Source organism: Pongo abelii, chromosome 5 (genome assembly GCF_028885655.2).
Source record: "Pongo abelii isolate AG06213 chromosome 5, NHGRI_mPonAbe1-v2.0_pri, whole genome shotgun sequence".
Classification (NCBI taxonomy): Eukaryota; Metazoa; Chordata; class Mammalia; order Primates; family Hominidae; genus Pongo; species Pongo abelii.
This window is the reverse complement of record NC_071990.2, coordinates 29,701,417-29,718,002: the sequence shown is the minus strand read 5'-3', so window position 1 is coordinate 29,718,002 and position 16,586 is coordinate 29,701,417. Positions and strand designations below refer to the sequence as shown.

General features: G+C 47.4%; 1 protein-coding gene and 1 pseudogene across 3 annotated transcripts; both read left to right on the top strand.

The window, feature by feature from the left end:
- The first annotated feature begins 7,192 nt into the window (after nucleotides 1–7,192).
- LOC112133801 (interferon-induced transmembrane protein 3-like) lies at nucleotides 7,193–8,030 on the top strand (annotated as a pseudogene).
- Nucleotides 8,031–11,568: 3,538 nt separating this feature from the next.
- LOC112133793 (uncharacterized) lies at nucleotides 11,569–15,766 on the top strand. Of its 3 annotated transcripts, none has more exons than XM_063725424.1 (3): nucleotides 11,910–12,984; nucleotides 13,090–13,178; nucleotides 13,561–15,766. In XM_063725424.1, exons 1-3 carry the CDS (start codon nucleotides 11,910–11,912, stop codon nucleotides 13,591–13,593), a joined length of 1,197 nt encoding a protein of 398 aa, XP_063581494.1. In that variant the 3' UTR covers nucleotides 13,594–15,766. The 3 variants fall into 3 exon arrangements, with proteins under 3 accessions (XP_063581492.1, XP_063581494.1, XP_063581493.1); XM_063725423.1 differs by having other exon boundaries at nucleotides 13,090–13,277; XM_063725422.1 differs by lacking the exon at nucleotides 13,090–13,178 and having other exon boundaries at nucleotides 11,569–12,984.
- Nucleotides 15,767–16,586: the final 820 nt, after the last annotated feature.

Here is a 16,586-nt window from a genome sequence, read left to right as displayed (position 1 = left end):
GTCCTGAGAAGAAACCTGTGGAAGTACCCACAGGTCGATCACTAAGGTCATCTCAGAGTGTGAGACAGGGGTCTGGCCCCAGACTCACGGACCTTCTCCAATATGGAAGCAGCAACCCCATGCCAGCTGGGACCTAAGAGCCTCTCCAGTTGCTCAGGGGCCAGCAATTACACAACCTGCCATCTGTGCCTGGCACTTCCTTGTGATGTCTGGGTGTCCTCCGAGGGCTGGAGTCCAAGGAGTTGGGGCAAGTAGGTGGTGACCAGGCAAAGCTTGAGTTGCAAGAAGACAGGGATATAGGCCACCCTGGTCATTGTAGTCTTATCAGGTCCTTGTCCCTTGTGGAGGCAGAATTCACCACATGTTAGTTTCTCCTGCTGTAATGAACATGAACTTGGGGTTGGTGCACTGATACAATAAGGTTTGCTCTGCTGCAGTAGTGTTGCCTCCATGTAAGAGAAACCAAGGCTTCAATATAACATTTGTCTGTTTATCTCAGAGCCTAAGGGCTAACAGAGCATCTGTGGGAACACAGCGGCACACACCTCAGTCAGGACCCCACAAGGACTGAACAAAATGTGGGGTCATTAGCTTTTCCTGGCCTCAGATAGGAGTCTCACTCGGCCTCAGCCATGACTTCCATGCCATGTACATGTAGTAGGGACCTGTGTGCCCAGCAAGTACACAGTTGAGCTAGCTTTCTTCATTACCTCGGGTGTGTGGCTGGAAAAAAAAAGTTGCCCATGACCATGAGGCTCTGGAGGGAAGCATAGAACCTACTACTAAATTCTTCTGGGCTGAACCATTTCAGGCATGGTTTCCTCTGTATCAAAGTTGCTCTCTCACTGATCTACTGACAGTTAGCCCTTAACAAAAGAGTGTGTGGAGAAATAAAACCCATATCGGCCTGAGAGGGCCCCAGACATGTAATGATGTCTGGTGGCTTTGGCTGGGGCCGCCCCATGGCTGTTCTCCTTCCTGGGCATTCCCCACTCCCATCTCACTGGAGCTGTGGTGGGTTCACCTGTCCTCTCTTCTCACTCCCATTCTTCAGGGTGGGGTGCTGGGGGGTGCTGGGGGGTGCTGCTCGGCCCCCAACACAGCACTGGTGTCCCCTTTGAAGCCTGGTTTCTCTCTCTTTTCACCCGCACGCCTGCTGGGGAGGTCACAATTCCAGGAAGTTGGCTGCTGGGCATCCGCTATGGGCTCCAGCCCTGGACCACAGGCGCTGTCATATTTTGGGTGGAAAGGAATTTGTTTCTTTTCTGCAAAGTAAAGGAAAATGGAATGAGGGCAATTAGGTTGATCTCAGGATGTCCACGGGTCCATGGGAACTTGAAAGACTCATCCCCTCCCCCCTGCTTTAAGAAGATAAATGGAGAAAAGGAGCTCCCATTAAGGGAAAACATTGACTCTATCCCTATTGACTCTATCCTTGAAATGGAATTTGGATTCAACTTCAAAATTGAATTCATTTTTAGGGATAGAGTCAAATTCAAATATTGACTCTATCCCTGAAATTAAATCACGAGCAAATAAGAAATTTATGAGATCCAAACTAAGCCATTTATGTAAACTATTCCAGAATTTAAAGCTCAGCAATGACAAGATATCAGGAAATAGTGACAATTCTCACACTCCACAGGTGAGTCCAGTGAGGCTGCTCAGGGCTTGCTGTCTGCTCCTTGGTGCTGTCCTGATACTTTGGAAGCATCTATGATTCTGTGAACCTCACCCACAGCTGCCCAACAACTTCCTTTTGCTTATATGAGCCAGACTCTGCTTTTATGGCTTATACTCAAATAATTTATTTATTTATGAGTTATATGTCCCATGTGGAGATAGGGATGGAGAGTTAGGTACTCTTCAATGTTACTACCTGCTAAGCATATATAAATGAATTTTTTTTTTTTTTTTTTTTTTTTTTGAGATGGAGTCTCACTCTGTCACTCAGGCTGGAGTGCAGTGGCATGATTTTGGCTCACTGCAACCTCTGCCTCCTGGGTTGAAGCAATTCTCTTACCTCAGCTTCTCGAGTAGCTGAGGTTACAGGTGGCCCACCACCACACCCAGCTAATTTTTGCATTTTTAGTGGAGACAGGGTTTCACCACTTTGGCCAGGCTAGTTTCAAACTCCTGACCTCAGGTGATCCACCCGCCTCGGCCTCCCAAAGTACTGGGATTACAGGTGTGAGTCATCATGCCTGGCCGAAATGTTGCTTTTTAAAGGTATAATTTTGGATTAGAGCAAATGCTAGTATATTTAAGTAAATTCCATGAAGAATGTGAACACTGCAAGCAAGTGCATTATTCTCAGCTTCTGTCTCCTCACAGAGCCATCATCCACTCTCTTCCATCCTGCCCCCTACACTGGGAGGCAACCATGACAGACAGGTAACACGTCCTGTGCTCCTTCACCATCTGGCTTGTGCTTGGGTGTGGATGATAACAGGCACCTGCAGGAGATGGGAGTGTGGGAGGAGGAGTAACTCAGGGTTTTCATTTCCCTCGCTTACTCTGTGCAGCTCTGTGATTCTGTAATCACTTCAGGCCTCTATCTACAGCCACAGGCATGCCGGGCTGTCCCTACTGAAAGCTACAGATTTGCCTGAGTTCTAGAAACTGCTCCCTTCCTTGTTCTTTCAAGCTCAGAGATGCAAACCATTTCCTGCTACAGATCATCCCAGGGAGCTTCAGTGCCCCTTGTGACTTTCTTAGCCCTGCCAGAACCACTTTAAAATGTGTCTTCCTTCTGTGTCATCTCTTTCCTGCCAGGACCCAGACCAAAGGGTGCTCCCACAGAAGAAATGACAAGAATTTATTTATGACATGGCAATAACATATCTATTCACAATGCTAATTCGATTTGTTTTGGAAGAGACCGGGTCTTGCTATTTTGCCCAGGTTGGTCTTTAACTACTGGCCTCAAGCAATCCCTTTGCCTCAGCCTTCCAAAGTGCTAGGATTATAGGCATGAGCAAGTGTGCCCAGGCCTTAATTCAAAAATTTGACTTACTACAATAAAAGGGAACAATAGAAGTATTCTGGAAATGGAGCAGGAAAGAAGGCAGAGGTGGAAACCATCAATCTGTGTCATCTGAGAAGCCCCACATGCAGAGGCTGTCCTGGGTTTTTATGGGACAAGAACAACAAAGGACACAGGATCCTGGTGTCAGGGACAGAGCATGGCCACGGCGGAATGATAGCGGCTCTCCTATGAAATAATGCTCATATACATACCTTATGAGGAGGATCAGATCAACATAGAAAAATATGCCAAATAAAGTGGAGGTGAGGGCAGGATGGAGAGCTTCCAGTATCTGCCCTTGACCTCCATGGACTTGGAGAAGGGCTCAGCCTGGAGATGTGTGAGGCCTCCAACCTGGAGCAGCACCCGCCCGTAAAGACCCTAAAGACAATTCACAAGACAAGGAGGGATCCAGACAAATAGACAAGAAATGACCACAGCAGGACCTTTGTTGAGCACAGAGCGAGGCCACACACCACTCAGCACCTGCCCCTCCACCCGCCCTTCTCTCCCCTCCTGCCTCTGCCCCAGCACAGCAGATCCTCAGAATCCAAAAAGAGAACCTAACCTCCATGTTTTCTTAATAGCTTGTATTTTACCACATCTTCAAAGAAATGATATGAGAACAATAGTTAATAGAGTAAGAAGTCTATTCAGGGTGAGTGAGTGACAAGGGAAATCTAGGAGGGAGATATTGTAACCCTTTCATTCCCAGAAAGGAAATGATGGTCCAGGGAGATACACCAGGCCTGGATATTGAGATTATATGGAAGGGGTTCTGGGGCATCAGGGGAATGGGCCTCACTCCCACTGTCCTCTCTGTGCTATGCTTGGGAGGAGATAGAGCTCATCAGCTGCACAGCTGGGGAAAGAGAAGTCAGGGTCTTCCAAGAGACAAGGGGAGCTGCGAACAATCTGTGTCTTGCTGGTCTGCACAAGGCAGCTCTCAAACAGTGGAGAACATGCTAATTAGCAGATTCAGCTCAGCCACTCTCAGACATAATACCCTGAGCATTACAGACAGCCCGTCACCAACCCCTACCTTCAAATCCAAAGATCCCCTACAGCTCGAAGCTGCTCCCCAGCCTCAACTCCTGTTGATATTGGGCCCCAAGGGTCATATTTCAGGAGGCTGAGACAGGAGAATCACTTGAACCCTGGAGGTGGAGGTTGCAGTGAGCCAAGATCGTGCCACTGCACTCCAGCCTGGGCAACAAGAGCAAAACTCCACCTCAAAAAAAAAAAAAAAATTGGTGAGAAATCTTCCAGGTTTTTCTCTACTTAAAATATACATTATGGAGCTGGTATTACCGGCATTATAATTCAGTATATCCTTATCTTTTAAAAAATGGTTAACAGTATGAGATGCCCACATCTTCTCATAACAATACTTAAAATTGATCTTACTACTTTTATTGACCCTATACAATTGTATTGCATAGCAGTTCTTTGGAGGACGATGGAAATGTTCTACATCTTCATTGTGGTATTGCAGATGTGGGTGTGTACAACAGCCAGAACACAACGAGCTATACATTTCAAATAGATACATTTTAGATACATTTGATTGTATGCAAAGCAAGTCCCAATAAAATGGCTTTTAAAGTATTATCTTCTTTGAGATTTGTACTTTGCTTATATAAAACAAAACAAAACAAAAACCTTGTTTTTGTGCCCAAGAGACACACCCTGACACATCAGCAGGTAGAGGTATATATATATATATATATATATATATATATATATATATATATCCGTATATTTACAAATTCAGAGAGAGAGAAAGCTATGTTAAGAATGTTCATACATACCAAACTAGATAAAAAGCAAAAATAAAAATTAGAAATAATAAAACTATATTTTAAATTTTATTCTCTTCTTCACCTTTTTTCTCCTCTTTCCTTCCTCTCTCTTCCCTGTTTTCTTCAACACGCCTCCCCATCCTTCCCTCCTTTCTCCATTCTCTGCACTTGATCCCGGGTGTATTCCAGCCTCAAGGCCAACACACGTCACCGCGTCCGCCTGGGGCAGGTCAGGGAAGGGACGCGAGGCGGCGCTGTCACTGCATTCTATGAGCGTCAGCGCCCTGCGCCCCCTCTGGTCTTGCATCATTTCAGTGAACGTCGCTCCAGTCTTTGTTGGGGCCACACTCGGGATGTAAATTTAGGATTCTCACTGAAGTGGCGGGACCCTGAGAGGCTTTTTCCTGACCCCTTAGATGTGGGTTTTCCTGCAGGTGGCGGAGCCCGTTTCCATCAGAACCGCCCAGAGGCGGGCGCTGCCTTCCTAGGGTGGCGGAACAGCTGGTAGCGTTTTCGGATCCTGGAATCCGTGGGCGGCCCGTGGAAGGGGCTGAGGCGCATTTCCCTACTCACCTGGCTCCAAATCCACCGCGGTGCTGTTTCAAGCGAGTCAGATTCCAGATCGCGCTCCACCCCGGACTCGGAATTCCTGCCCCGCAGGTTTGCATTTTCACAGCGGGCAGGTGTGAGTGCCTCGCTACTGGAGACCAGAAGCCTGAAGGCAGCTCCGCCCTCCCCAGCCCACAGCGCCGTTATTCCGTTTCTATATCAGTAAACACGTTTCATTTTCCGTAGACCAGGGCGGGGTGACGGGTGATCCCAGTCGTCGCAGTGAACTCCGGGCCGCAGACTTGAAAACGCGCGCGGACGCCCAGCCCAACCCCACCCTGGTTCTGTAAGCGACCGCGCTGGGTCCTTTCTCTTTCTTTTCCAGACCTTACAGTGGTGCCTAAAGTCTGCGAGGAGGAAGTCGCCTGTGTGCTCCGGTGTCCAGAGGCCTAAGGCGAGTGCTGAGAAAGAAAACGTAGTTGATGGGGCAGAGCAGAAGGGGCTGGAGGTGGGGTGGAGGGGAAGGGCTTTGGACAGAAGACCTGGGAGACTTGATGGGGGATGGGCAGCCAGGCCTGGACCCTGGGGAGTGACTCACCCGGAGCGGCAGACCATCTGGGCTTCCCCTAGCCCAGAAAGGGTGGATTGGCTTCACCTCTGCTCGCCATCACCTCTACATGCCTTGGAACAAACCTTGTATATTCTTATTATTATCGTTATTTAAGTATTAAAAGTCTTTTTTTGGGGTGAGCTGAATGAAACCCTTTGCTAGAGCTGGCACAAGGAGGAAGGATGTCCTGGAGGGAGAGTAGACACCGTGGAGGGAAGGGGTTGGGACCTGTGTCAGGAGAGCTAGGTCCACCTCTCTGCCCCACATTACTCTTGTGACCTTTAGGAGTATAAATAATCCACCTAAGGTGGGGACAGGACCCCAGTCCCTGCTGTGTTCAACAAATTATGATGATCAAAATAAATAATCAGTGAATGTGGATGGGAAATCTAAGTAATTGTTAAAACCCTGTGATGCTTAAATTTTCACTCACAGAAATGTGTAGGCTAGGAGTTTTAAGGGAAATGGTTAGTAATTATAGGTATAGTTCAGTTTTAAAAAATGTTTGTAAGGGTGACAAAGATAGAATGAACACAGTTCCGGATCATGGATGGTTCATCGTGTACTGGGGGATGGTACAAGATGGTAGATGACAACTGGGCATGGTGGCACTCACCTACAGTCCCAGGTACTCAGGAGGCTGAAGTGGCTGGATTGCTTAGGCCCAGGCATCTGAAGCTGCAGTGAGCTATGATCACACTGATGCCCTCCAACTGGCAGCAGAGTGAGATCTCCCCTCTTAAAAATAAATAAATAAATAAATAGTATATGGAGTTCAAGAATGCAGGCAAAGTTGGTACCCATCAGGGAGGTTCAAACCATGGGCTAGAACAGTGGTTCTAAAACTTGCCTACACATTGGAACCACCTAGAGAGCTTTAAAAGATATTAAAGCTTAGGTCCAACCTAGCTTTACTGATTCAGTTGGTTTTGGCTGTGACCTGGGACTGTGGATACTAAAAACTCTCCAGGTGGTTCTGTGAAGGGGCTAGGTTTGAGGGCGACTGGCTAGATGTTCCAAAGACTGAGAGATGTGTGTATTGGGGATGAGACGATTCTTTCAGTAGAAAGAGGCTTTTGCATGGTGTTTTATTATTGAGATATAACTTATGTGCCACATAATTTACCATTTAAAAATGTACAGTCCAGGGCCCACTGAGAACCATCCCAGCAACCCATCCACAGCTGGTCTTTGCTGGACACCATGAATCACATTGCCTAAACCTTCTTCATTCCCACCAACAGCGGCTGCCCTCCCCCCACCCCAGCTATGAGATGCTCAAGGAGGAGCATGAGGTGGCTGTACTGGGGGTGCCCCACCACCCTGCTCCCCCAATGTCCACCGTGATCCACATCTGCAGCGAGACCTCCGTGCCTGACTATGTTGTCTGGTCCCTGTTCAACACCCTCTTCATGAACCCCTGCTGCCTGGGCTTCATAGCATTCGCTTACTCTGTGAAGTCTAGGGAGAAGAAGATGGTTGGCGACCTGACCAGGGCCCAGTCCTATGCCTCCACCGCCAAGTGCCTGAACATCTGAGCCCTGATTCTGTGCATCATCATGACCATTCTGCTCATTATCATCATCCTATGGTATGAGGCTACCACTTCTCCTGTTGTCCTTCTCAGTTTCTCCCCAACCTCCACTTTTCCCTAGTTTATAAGACAGGAGAAAAAGGGAGAAAGCAAAAAGTTGGAAAGAAACAGAAGTAAGATAAATAGCTAGACGACCTTGGCACCACCACCTGGCGCTGGTGGCTAAAATAATAATAATATTAACCGCTGACCAAAACTACTGGTGTTATCTGTAAATTCCAGACATTGTATGAGAAAGCACTGTAAAACTTTTTGTTCTGTTAGCTGATGTATGTAGCCCCCAGTCGCGTTCCTCACTCTTACTTGATCTATTATGACTTTTTCACGTAGACCGCTTAGAGTTGTAAGCCCTTCAAAGGGCTAGGAGTTTCTTTTCGGAGAGCTCGGCTCTTAAGACACGAGTCTGCCAACGCTTCCGGCTGAATAAGAAACCTCTTCCTTCTTTAATCCGGTGTCTGAGGAGTTTTGTCTGCGACTCTTCGTGCTACATTTCTTGGTTCCCTGACCAGGAAGAGAGGTAATTGACGGACAGTCGAGGCAGCCCCTTAGGCGGCTTAGGCCTGCCCTGTGGAGCATCCCTGTGGGGGACTCCGGCCAGCTTGAGCGACGCGGATCCTGAGAGCGCTCCCGGGTAGGCAATTGCCCCGGTGGAACGCCTTGTCAGAGCAGTGCGTGGCAGGCCCCCGTGGAGGATCAACACAGTGGCTGAACACCGGGAAGGAACAGGCACTTGGAGTCCAGACATTTGAAACTTGGTAAGACTGGTCTTTGGAACTTGCCCACTCCATTTGAGTGGAAGCGTGGCCTGATCACCCACGGCGTGCCTGTACTGGCACTCTGGTTTTTGTTTTTGACTTGACTTGAATTGCTTGATACTTTGGTTTTGGTTTGACCTGGCTTGGATTTCTGGATACTCTGATTTTGGTTTTGATTCTGGTTTGGTGAAAACTGAAAAAGCGTGTGTGTGTGCCCTTTTTACCCATTCTTTGTTTTGTGGTGTGCGTGTGGTGGGAGCTTGGTGTTTTGTCTTGAGGAAACATGGGTCAGACACAAAATAAGCCTACTCCTCTAGGAACTATGTTGAAAAATTTTAAGAAGAGATTTAATGGAGACTATGGGGTTACTATGACACCGGGGAAACTTAGAACTTTGTGTGAAATAGATTGGCCAACATTAGAAGTGGGTTGGCCATCAGAAGGAAGCCTGGACAGGTCCCTTGTTTCTAAGGTATGGCACAAGGTAACTGGTAAGTCAGGACACTCAGACCAGTTTCCATACATAGACACTTGGTTACAGCTGGTGCTAGACCCCCCACAGTGGCTAAGAGGGCAGGCAGCAGCAGTGCTAGTAGCAAAGGGACAGAGAGTCAAGGAAGGATCCCGCTCCACCCACTGAGGGAAATCAACTCCTGAAGTTCTGTTCAACCCAACATCAGAAGATCCATTGCAGGAGATGGCACCAGTGATCCCAGTGGTGCCCTCCCCTTACCAGGGAGAGAGGCTCCCCACTTTTGAGTCCACAAGACAAACGTATCCCTAGGCCACCCAGAGTAGACAAGAGAGGAGGTAAAGCCTCGGGAGAAACCCCTCCCTTGGCAGCTCGTTTAAGACCCAAAACGGATACAAATGCCCCTGAGAGAGCAGCGGTATACTGGAATAGATGAGGATGGGCACATGGTGGAGAGGCGTGTTTTTGTGTAACAGCCCTTCACCTCTGCTGACCTTCTCAACTGGCAAAACAATACCCCATCCTATACCGAAAAACCACAAGCTCTAATTGATTTACTCCAAACTATTATCCAGCCCCATAACCCCACCTGGGCTGATTGCCACCAGTTGCTCATGTTCCTCTTTAACACAGATGAAAGGCGGAGAGTGCTCCAAGCAGCAACTAAGTGGCTAGAGGAACATGCACCGGCTGATTACCGAAACCCCCAAGAGTCTGTAAGGACCCAGTTACCAGGAACCGACCCCCAGTGAGACCCAAATGAAAGAGAGGATATGCAAAGGCTAAACTGATACAGGGAAGCTCTCTTAGAAGGATTAAAGAGGGGAGCCCAGAAGGCCACAAACGTTAACAAGGTCTCTGAGGTCATTCAGGGAAAAGAAGAAAGTCCAGCACAATTCTACGAGAGACTGTGTGAGGCCTATCGTATGTATACTCCCTTTGATCCTGATAGCCCTGAAAATCAACGCATGATTAACATGGCTTTAGTTAGTCAAAGCGCAGAAGACATTAGAAGAAAACTGCAGAAACAGGCTGGGTTTGCAGGGATGAACACATCACAGTTATTAGAAATAGCTAACCAGGTGTTTGTAAACAAGGATGCAGTAAGCCGTAAGGAAAACCGCAGAGAGAATGAGCGTCAGGCCCGGCGAAACGCTGACCTGTTAGCTGCAGCAATTAGAGGGGTCCCCACAAAGAGGCAAGGGAAGGGGGGCCCTGGGAAAGAAACTCAGCCTGGCTGTCAGAGCTTGCAGTGTAATCAGTGTGCTTATTGTAAAGAAATAGAACATTGGAGGAACAAATGCCCTCAGCTAAAAGGAAAACAAGGTGACTTGGAGCAGGAGGCTCCAGACAAGGAGGAAGGGGCCCTGCTCAACCTGGCAGAAGGGTTATTGGACTGAGGGGGACCGGGCTCAAGGACGCCCAAAGAGCCTATGGTCAGGATGACAGTTGGGGGTAAAGACATTGATTTTCTTGTAGATACCGGTGCTGAACATTCGGTAGTAACCACCCCAGTCGCCCCCTTATCCAAAAAGACTATTGACATCATTGGAGCCACGGGAGTTTCAGCAAAACAAGCTTTCTGCTTGCCCTGGACTTGTACTGTAGGAGGACATAAAGTGATTCATCAGTTTTTGTACATGCCTGATTGTCCCTTGCCCTTGTTAGGAAGGGACTTGCTTAGCAAACTGAGAGCCACTATCTCTTTTACAGAGCACGGCTCTTTGCTGCTAAAGTTACCCAGAATGGGAGTCATTATGACCCTTACCTTCCCCTGAGAGGAGGAATGGAGACTTTTCTTAACTGAGCCAGGCCAAGAGATAAGACCAGCTCTGGCTAAGCGGTGGCCAAGAGTGTGGGTGGAAGACAACCCTCCAGGGTTGGCAGTCAACCAAGTCCCCGTACTTATAGAAGTTAAGCCTGGGGCCCAGCCAGTTAGGCAAAAACAGTACCCGGTCTGCAGAGAAGCTCTTGAAGGTATCCAGGTCCATCCCAAGCACCTAAGAACCTTTGGAATTATAGTCGCTTGTCAGTCTCCATGGAACACTCCCCTCCTGCCTGTTCCCAAGCCTGGGACCAAGGACTACAGGCCAGTACAGGATTTGTGCTTGGTTAATCAGGCTACAGTGACTTTACATCCAACAGTACCTAACCTGTACACATTGCTGGGGTTGCTGCCAGCTGAGGACAGCTGGTTCACCTGCTTGGACCTGAAAGATGCTTTCTTTAGCATCAGATTAGCCCCTGAGAGCCAGAAGCTATTTGCCTTTCAGTGGGAAGATCCGGAGTCAGGTGTCACTACTCAGTACACTTGGACCCGGCTTCCCCAAGGGTTCAAGAACTCCCCCACCATCTTCGGGGAGGCGTTGGCTCGAGACCTCCAGAAGTTTCCCACCAGAGACCTAGGCTGTGTGTTGCTCCAGTACGTTGATGACCTTTTGCTGGGACACCCCACGGCAGTCGGGTGCGCCAAGGGAACAGATGCTCTACTCCAGCACCTGGAGGACTGTGGGTATAAGGTGTCCAAGAAAAAAGCTCAGATCTGCCGACAGCAGGTACGTTACTTGGGATTTACTATCCGACAGGGGGAGCGCAGCCTGGGATCAGAAAGAAAGCAGGTCATTTGTAATCTACCGGAGCCTAAGACCAGAAGGCAGGTGAGAGAATTCTCAGGGGCTGTAAGGTTTTGCAGACTGTGGATCCCAAACTTTGCAGTAGTAGCAAAGCCTTTGTATGAGGTCACAAAGGAGGGGGACCGGGAACCTTTTGAATGGGGATCCCAGCAATAGCAAGCCTTTCATGAGTTAAAGGAAAGACTTATATCAGCCCCAGCCCTGGGGCTACCTGATCTGACAAAGCCTTTTACATTGTATGTGTCAGAGAGAGAAAAGATGGCAGTTGGAGTTTTAACCCAAACTGTGGGGCCCTGGCCGAGGCAGGCTGGTGACCTACCTCTCTAAACAACTAGATGGGGTTTCTAAAGGATGGCCCCCATGTTTGAGGGCCTTGGCAGCAACTGCCCTGCTAGTACAAGAAGCAGATAAGCTGACTCCTGGGCAAAACCTGAACATAAAGGCCCCCCATGCTGTGGTGACTTTAATGAATACTAAAGGACATCATTGGCTAACGAATGCTAGACTCACTAAGTACCAAAGTTTGCTTTGTGAAAATCCCCATATAACCATTGAAGTTTGTAACACCCTGAACCCCGCTACCTTGCTCCCAGTATCAGAGAGCACTGTCGAGCATGACTGTGTAGAAGTGTTGGACTCGGTTTACTCTAGCAGACCTGACCTCCAGGACCAGCCTTGGGCATCAGTAGACTGGGAACTATACATGGATGGGAGCAGCTTTATCAACCCACAAGGAGAGAGATGTGCAGGGTATGCGGTGGTAACTCTGGACACTGTTGTTGAAGCCAGATCATTGCCTCAGGGCACTTCAGCTCAGAAAGCTGAACTCATTGCTTTAATTCGGGCCTTAGAACTCAGTGAAGGTAAGACTGTAAACATTTACACTGACTCTCGATATGCCTTTTTAACCCTTCAAGTGCATGGAGCATTATATAAAGAAAAGGGCCTATTGAACTCTGGGGGAAAAGACATAAAATATCAACAAGAAATCCTGCAATTATTAGAAGCGGTATGGAAACCCCACAAGGTGGCAGTTATGCATTGCAGAGGACACCAGCAAGCTTCCACCTTGGTGGGTTTGGGGAATTCCTGTGCTGACTTAGAGGCTCGAAAAGCAGCATCTGCCCCCTTCCGGGCATCAGTGACAGCCCCCCTGCTCCCTCAAGCACCTGATCTTGTACCTACTTATTCTAAAGAAGAAAAGGACTTTCTCCAGGCAGAGGGAAAACAAGTGATGGAGGAAGGATGGATTTGGTTACCAGATGGGAGAGTAGCTGTGCCACAGCTGCTAGGAGCTGCAGTTGTACTGGCTGTGCGTGAAACCACCCATCTAGGTCAGGAATCACTTGAAAAGTTGTTAGGCCGGTATTTCTACATCTCGCATTTGTCAGCCCTTGCCAAAACGGTGACGCAGTGGTGTGTTACCTGCCGACAGCATAATGCGAGGCAAGGTCCAGCTGTTCCCGCCGGCATACAAGCTTATGGAGCAGCCCCCTTTGAAGATCTCCAGGTGGAATTCACAGAGATGCCAAAGTGTGGAGGTAACAAGTATTTACTAGTTCTTGTGTGTACCTACTCTGGGTGGGTGGAGGCTTATCCTACACGAACTGAGAAAGCTTGTGAAGTAACTCGTGTGCTTCTTCGAGATCTTATTCCTAGATTTGGACTGCCCTTACAGATCGGCTCAGATAACGGGCCGGCGTTTGTGGCTGACTTGGTACAGAAGACGGCAAAGGTATTGGGGATCACATGGAAACTGCCTGCTGCCTACCGGCCTCAGAGTTCCAGAAAAGTGGAGCGGATGAATCGGACTATCAAAAATAGTTTAGGGAAAGTATGTCAGGAAACAGGATTAAAATGGATACAGGCTCTCCCTATGGTATTATTTAAAATTAGATGTACCCCTTCTAAAAGAACAGGATATTCCCCTTATGAAATATTATATCATAGGCCCCCTCCTATATTGCGGGGACTTCCAGGCACTCCCCGAGAGTTAGGTGAAATTGAGTTACAGCGACAGCTACAGGCTTTAGGAAAAATTATGCAAACAATCTCAGCTTGGGTAAATGAGAGATGCCCTGTTAGCTTATTCTCCCCAGTTCACCCTTTCTCCCCAGGTGATCGAGTGTGGATCAAGGACTGGAACGTAGCCTCTTTGTGTCCACGGTGGAAAGGACCCCAGACTGTCATCCTGACCACTCCCACTGCTGTGAAGGTAGAGGGAATCGCATCCTGGATCCACCACAGCCATGTAAAACCTGCAACGCCTGAAACCTGGGAGGCAAGACCAAGCCCAGACAACCCTTGCAGAGTGACCCTGAAGAAGACGACAAGCCCTGCTCCAGTCACACCCAGAAGCTGACTGGTCCACGCACGGCCGAAGCATGAGGAAGCTCATCGTGGGATTCATTTTTCTTAAATTTTGGACTTATACAGTAAGGGCTTCAACTGACCTTACTCAAACTGGGGACTGTTCCTAGTGTATTCATCAGGTCACCGAGGTAGGACAGCAAATTAAAACAATGTTTCTGTTCTATAGTTATTATGAATGTATGGGAACATTAAAAGAAACTTGTTTGTATAATGCCACTCAGTACAAGGAATGTAGCCCGGGAACTGACCAACCTGATGTATGTTATAACCCATCTGAGCCCCCTGCAACCACCGTTTTTGAAATAAGAATAAGAACTGGCCTTTTCCTAGGTGATACAAGTAAAATAATAGCTAGAACAGAAGAAAAAGGAATCCCCAAACAAATAAATTTAAGATTTGATGCTTGTGCAGCCATTAAGAGTAAAAAGCTAGGAAGAGGATGTGGTTCTCTTAACTGGGAAAGGAGCTACAGAGTAGAAAATAATATATTTGTCATGAGTCAGGGGTTTGTGAAAATTGTGCCTGTTGGCCATGTGTTATTTGGGCTACTTGAAAAAAGAACAAAAAAGACCCGGTTTATCTTCAGAAGGGGGAAGCCAACCCCTCCTGTGCTGCCAGTCACTGTAACCGACTAGAACTAATAATTACCAATCCCCTAGATTCCCATTGGAAAAAGGGAAAACGTATAACCCTGGGGATCAATGGGACAGGCTTAAACCCCCAAGTTGCCATTTTAATTAGAGGGGAGGTCCACAAGCACTCTCCCAAACCAGTATTTCAAACCTTTTATGAGGAGCTGAATCTGCCAGCACCAGAACTTCCAAAAAAGACAGAAAATTTGTTTCTCCAATTAGCAGAAAATGTAGCTCATTCCCTTAATGTTACTTCTTGTTATGTATGCGGGGGAACCACTATCGGAGACCGATGGCCTAGGGAAGCCCGAGAGTTGGTGCCTACTGATCCAGCTCCTGATATAATTCCAGTTCAGAAAGCCCAAGCTAGCAACTTCTGGTCCTAAAAACCTCAATTATTGGACAATACTGTATAGCTAGAGAAGGGAAAGACTTTATCATCCCTGTAAGAAAGCTTAATTGTGTAGGACAGAAGTTGTATAACAGTACAACAAAGACAATTACTTGGTGGGGCCTAAACCACACTGAAAAGAATCCATTTAGTAAATTTCTAAATTAAAAGCTCCTTGGGCTCATCCAGAATCTCATCAGGACTGGACGGCTCCCGCTGGACTATACTGGATATGTGGGCACAGAGCCTACATTCGGTTACCTAATAAATGGGCAGGCAGTTGTGTTATTGGCACTATTAAGCCGTCCTTTTCTTATTACCCATAAAAACAGGTGAGCTCCTAGGTTTCCCTGTCTATGCCTCCCGAGAAAAGAGAGGCATAGTTATAGGAAACTGGAAAGATAATGAGTGGCCCCCTGAAAGGATCATACAGTATTATGGGCCTGCCACATGGGCACAAGACGGCTCATGGGGATACCGAATCCCCATTTACATGCTCAATTGGATCATACAATTGCAGGCCATCTTAGAAATAATTACTAATTAAACTGGCAGAGGTTTGACTGTTTTAGCTCGGCAGGAAACCCAAATGAGGAATGCTATCTATCAGAATAGACTGGCCTTGGACTACTTGCTAGCAGCTGAAGGAGGAGTTTGTGGAAAATTTAACTTAACCAATTGCTGCCTACAAATAGATGATCAAGGACAGATGGTTAAAAACATAGTCAGGGACATGACAAAGGTGGCACATGTGCCTGTACAGGTTTGGCAGAGTTTAATCCTGAGTCTTTATTTGGAAAATGGTTTCCAGCTATAGGAGGATTTAAAACCCTCATTGTAGGTGTATTGCTAGTGATAGGAACTTGCTTGCTGCTCCCCTGCATATTATCCTTGCTTTTTCAAATGATAAAAGGTTTTGTTGTTACTTTGGCTCACCAGGAAACTTCAGCACACATGTATTGTATGAATCACTATCGCTCTATCTCACAAAGAGACTCAGCAAATGAGGATGAGAGTGAGAACTCCCACTAAAAAGTGAAAATTCTCAAAGGGGGGAAATATGGTATGAGGCTACCACTTCTCCTGTTGTCCTTCTCAGTTTCTCCCCAACCTCCACTTTTCCCTAGTTTATAAGACAGGAGAAAAAGGGAGAAAGCAAAAAGTTGGAAAGAAACAAAAGTAAGATAAATAGCTAGACGACCTTGGCACCACCACCTGGCCCTGGTGGCTAAAATAATAATAATATTAACCCCTGACCAAAACTACTGGTGTTATCTGTAAATTCCAGACATTGGATGAGAAAGCACTGTAAAACTTTTTGTTCTGTTAGCTGATGTATGTAGGCCCCAGTCGCGTTCCTCACACTTACTTGATCTATTATGACTTTTTCACGTAGACCCCTTAGAGTTGTAAGCCCTTCAAAGGGCTAGGAGTTTCTTTTTCGGAGAGCTCGGCTCTTAAGACATGAGTCTGCCGACGCTCCCGGCCAAATAAAAAACCTCTTCCTACTTTAATCTGGTGTCTGAGGAGTTTTGTCTGTGACTCGTCCTGCTACAATCCCAATGTTGATCTTCCAAGTCTGTCGATAGATCAGGAGGCATCATCCAGGCCAGGAGCTCTGCCCATGACCTGTATCCCACGTACTCCAACTTCCATTCCTCATCCTGGCCCCAGAGCTGAGGCCTGTATCAGCCCTTTATCCTCACACACTTTTCTACGATGGCATTCAGTAAAGTGCATGTGTTCC

What these genes read in the sequence shown, in the direction of transcription:
- LOC112133793 (XM_063725422.1), top strand. Translation starts at nt 11,910, where the DNA reads ATGAATACTAAAGGACATCATTGGCTAACGAATGCTAGACTCACTAAG. An exon ending in AGAGATGCCAAAGTGTGGAG is followed by an intron (nt 12,985 to 13,560) that starts GTAACAAGTATT and finishes CTTTCTCCCCAG; the next exon opens with GTGATCGAGTGTGGATCAAG.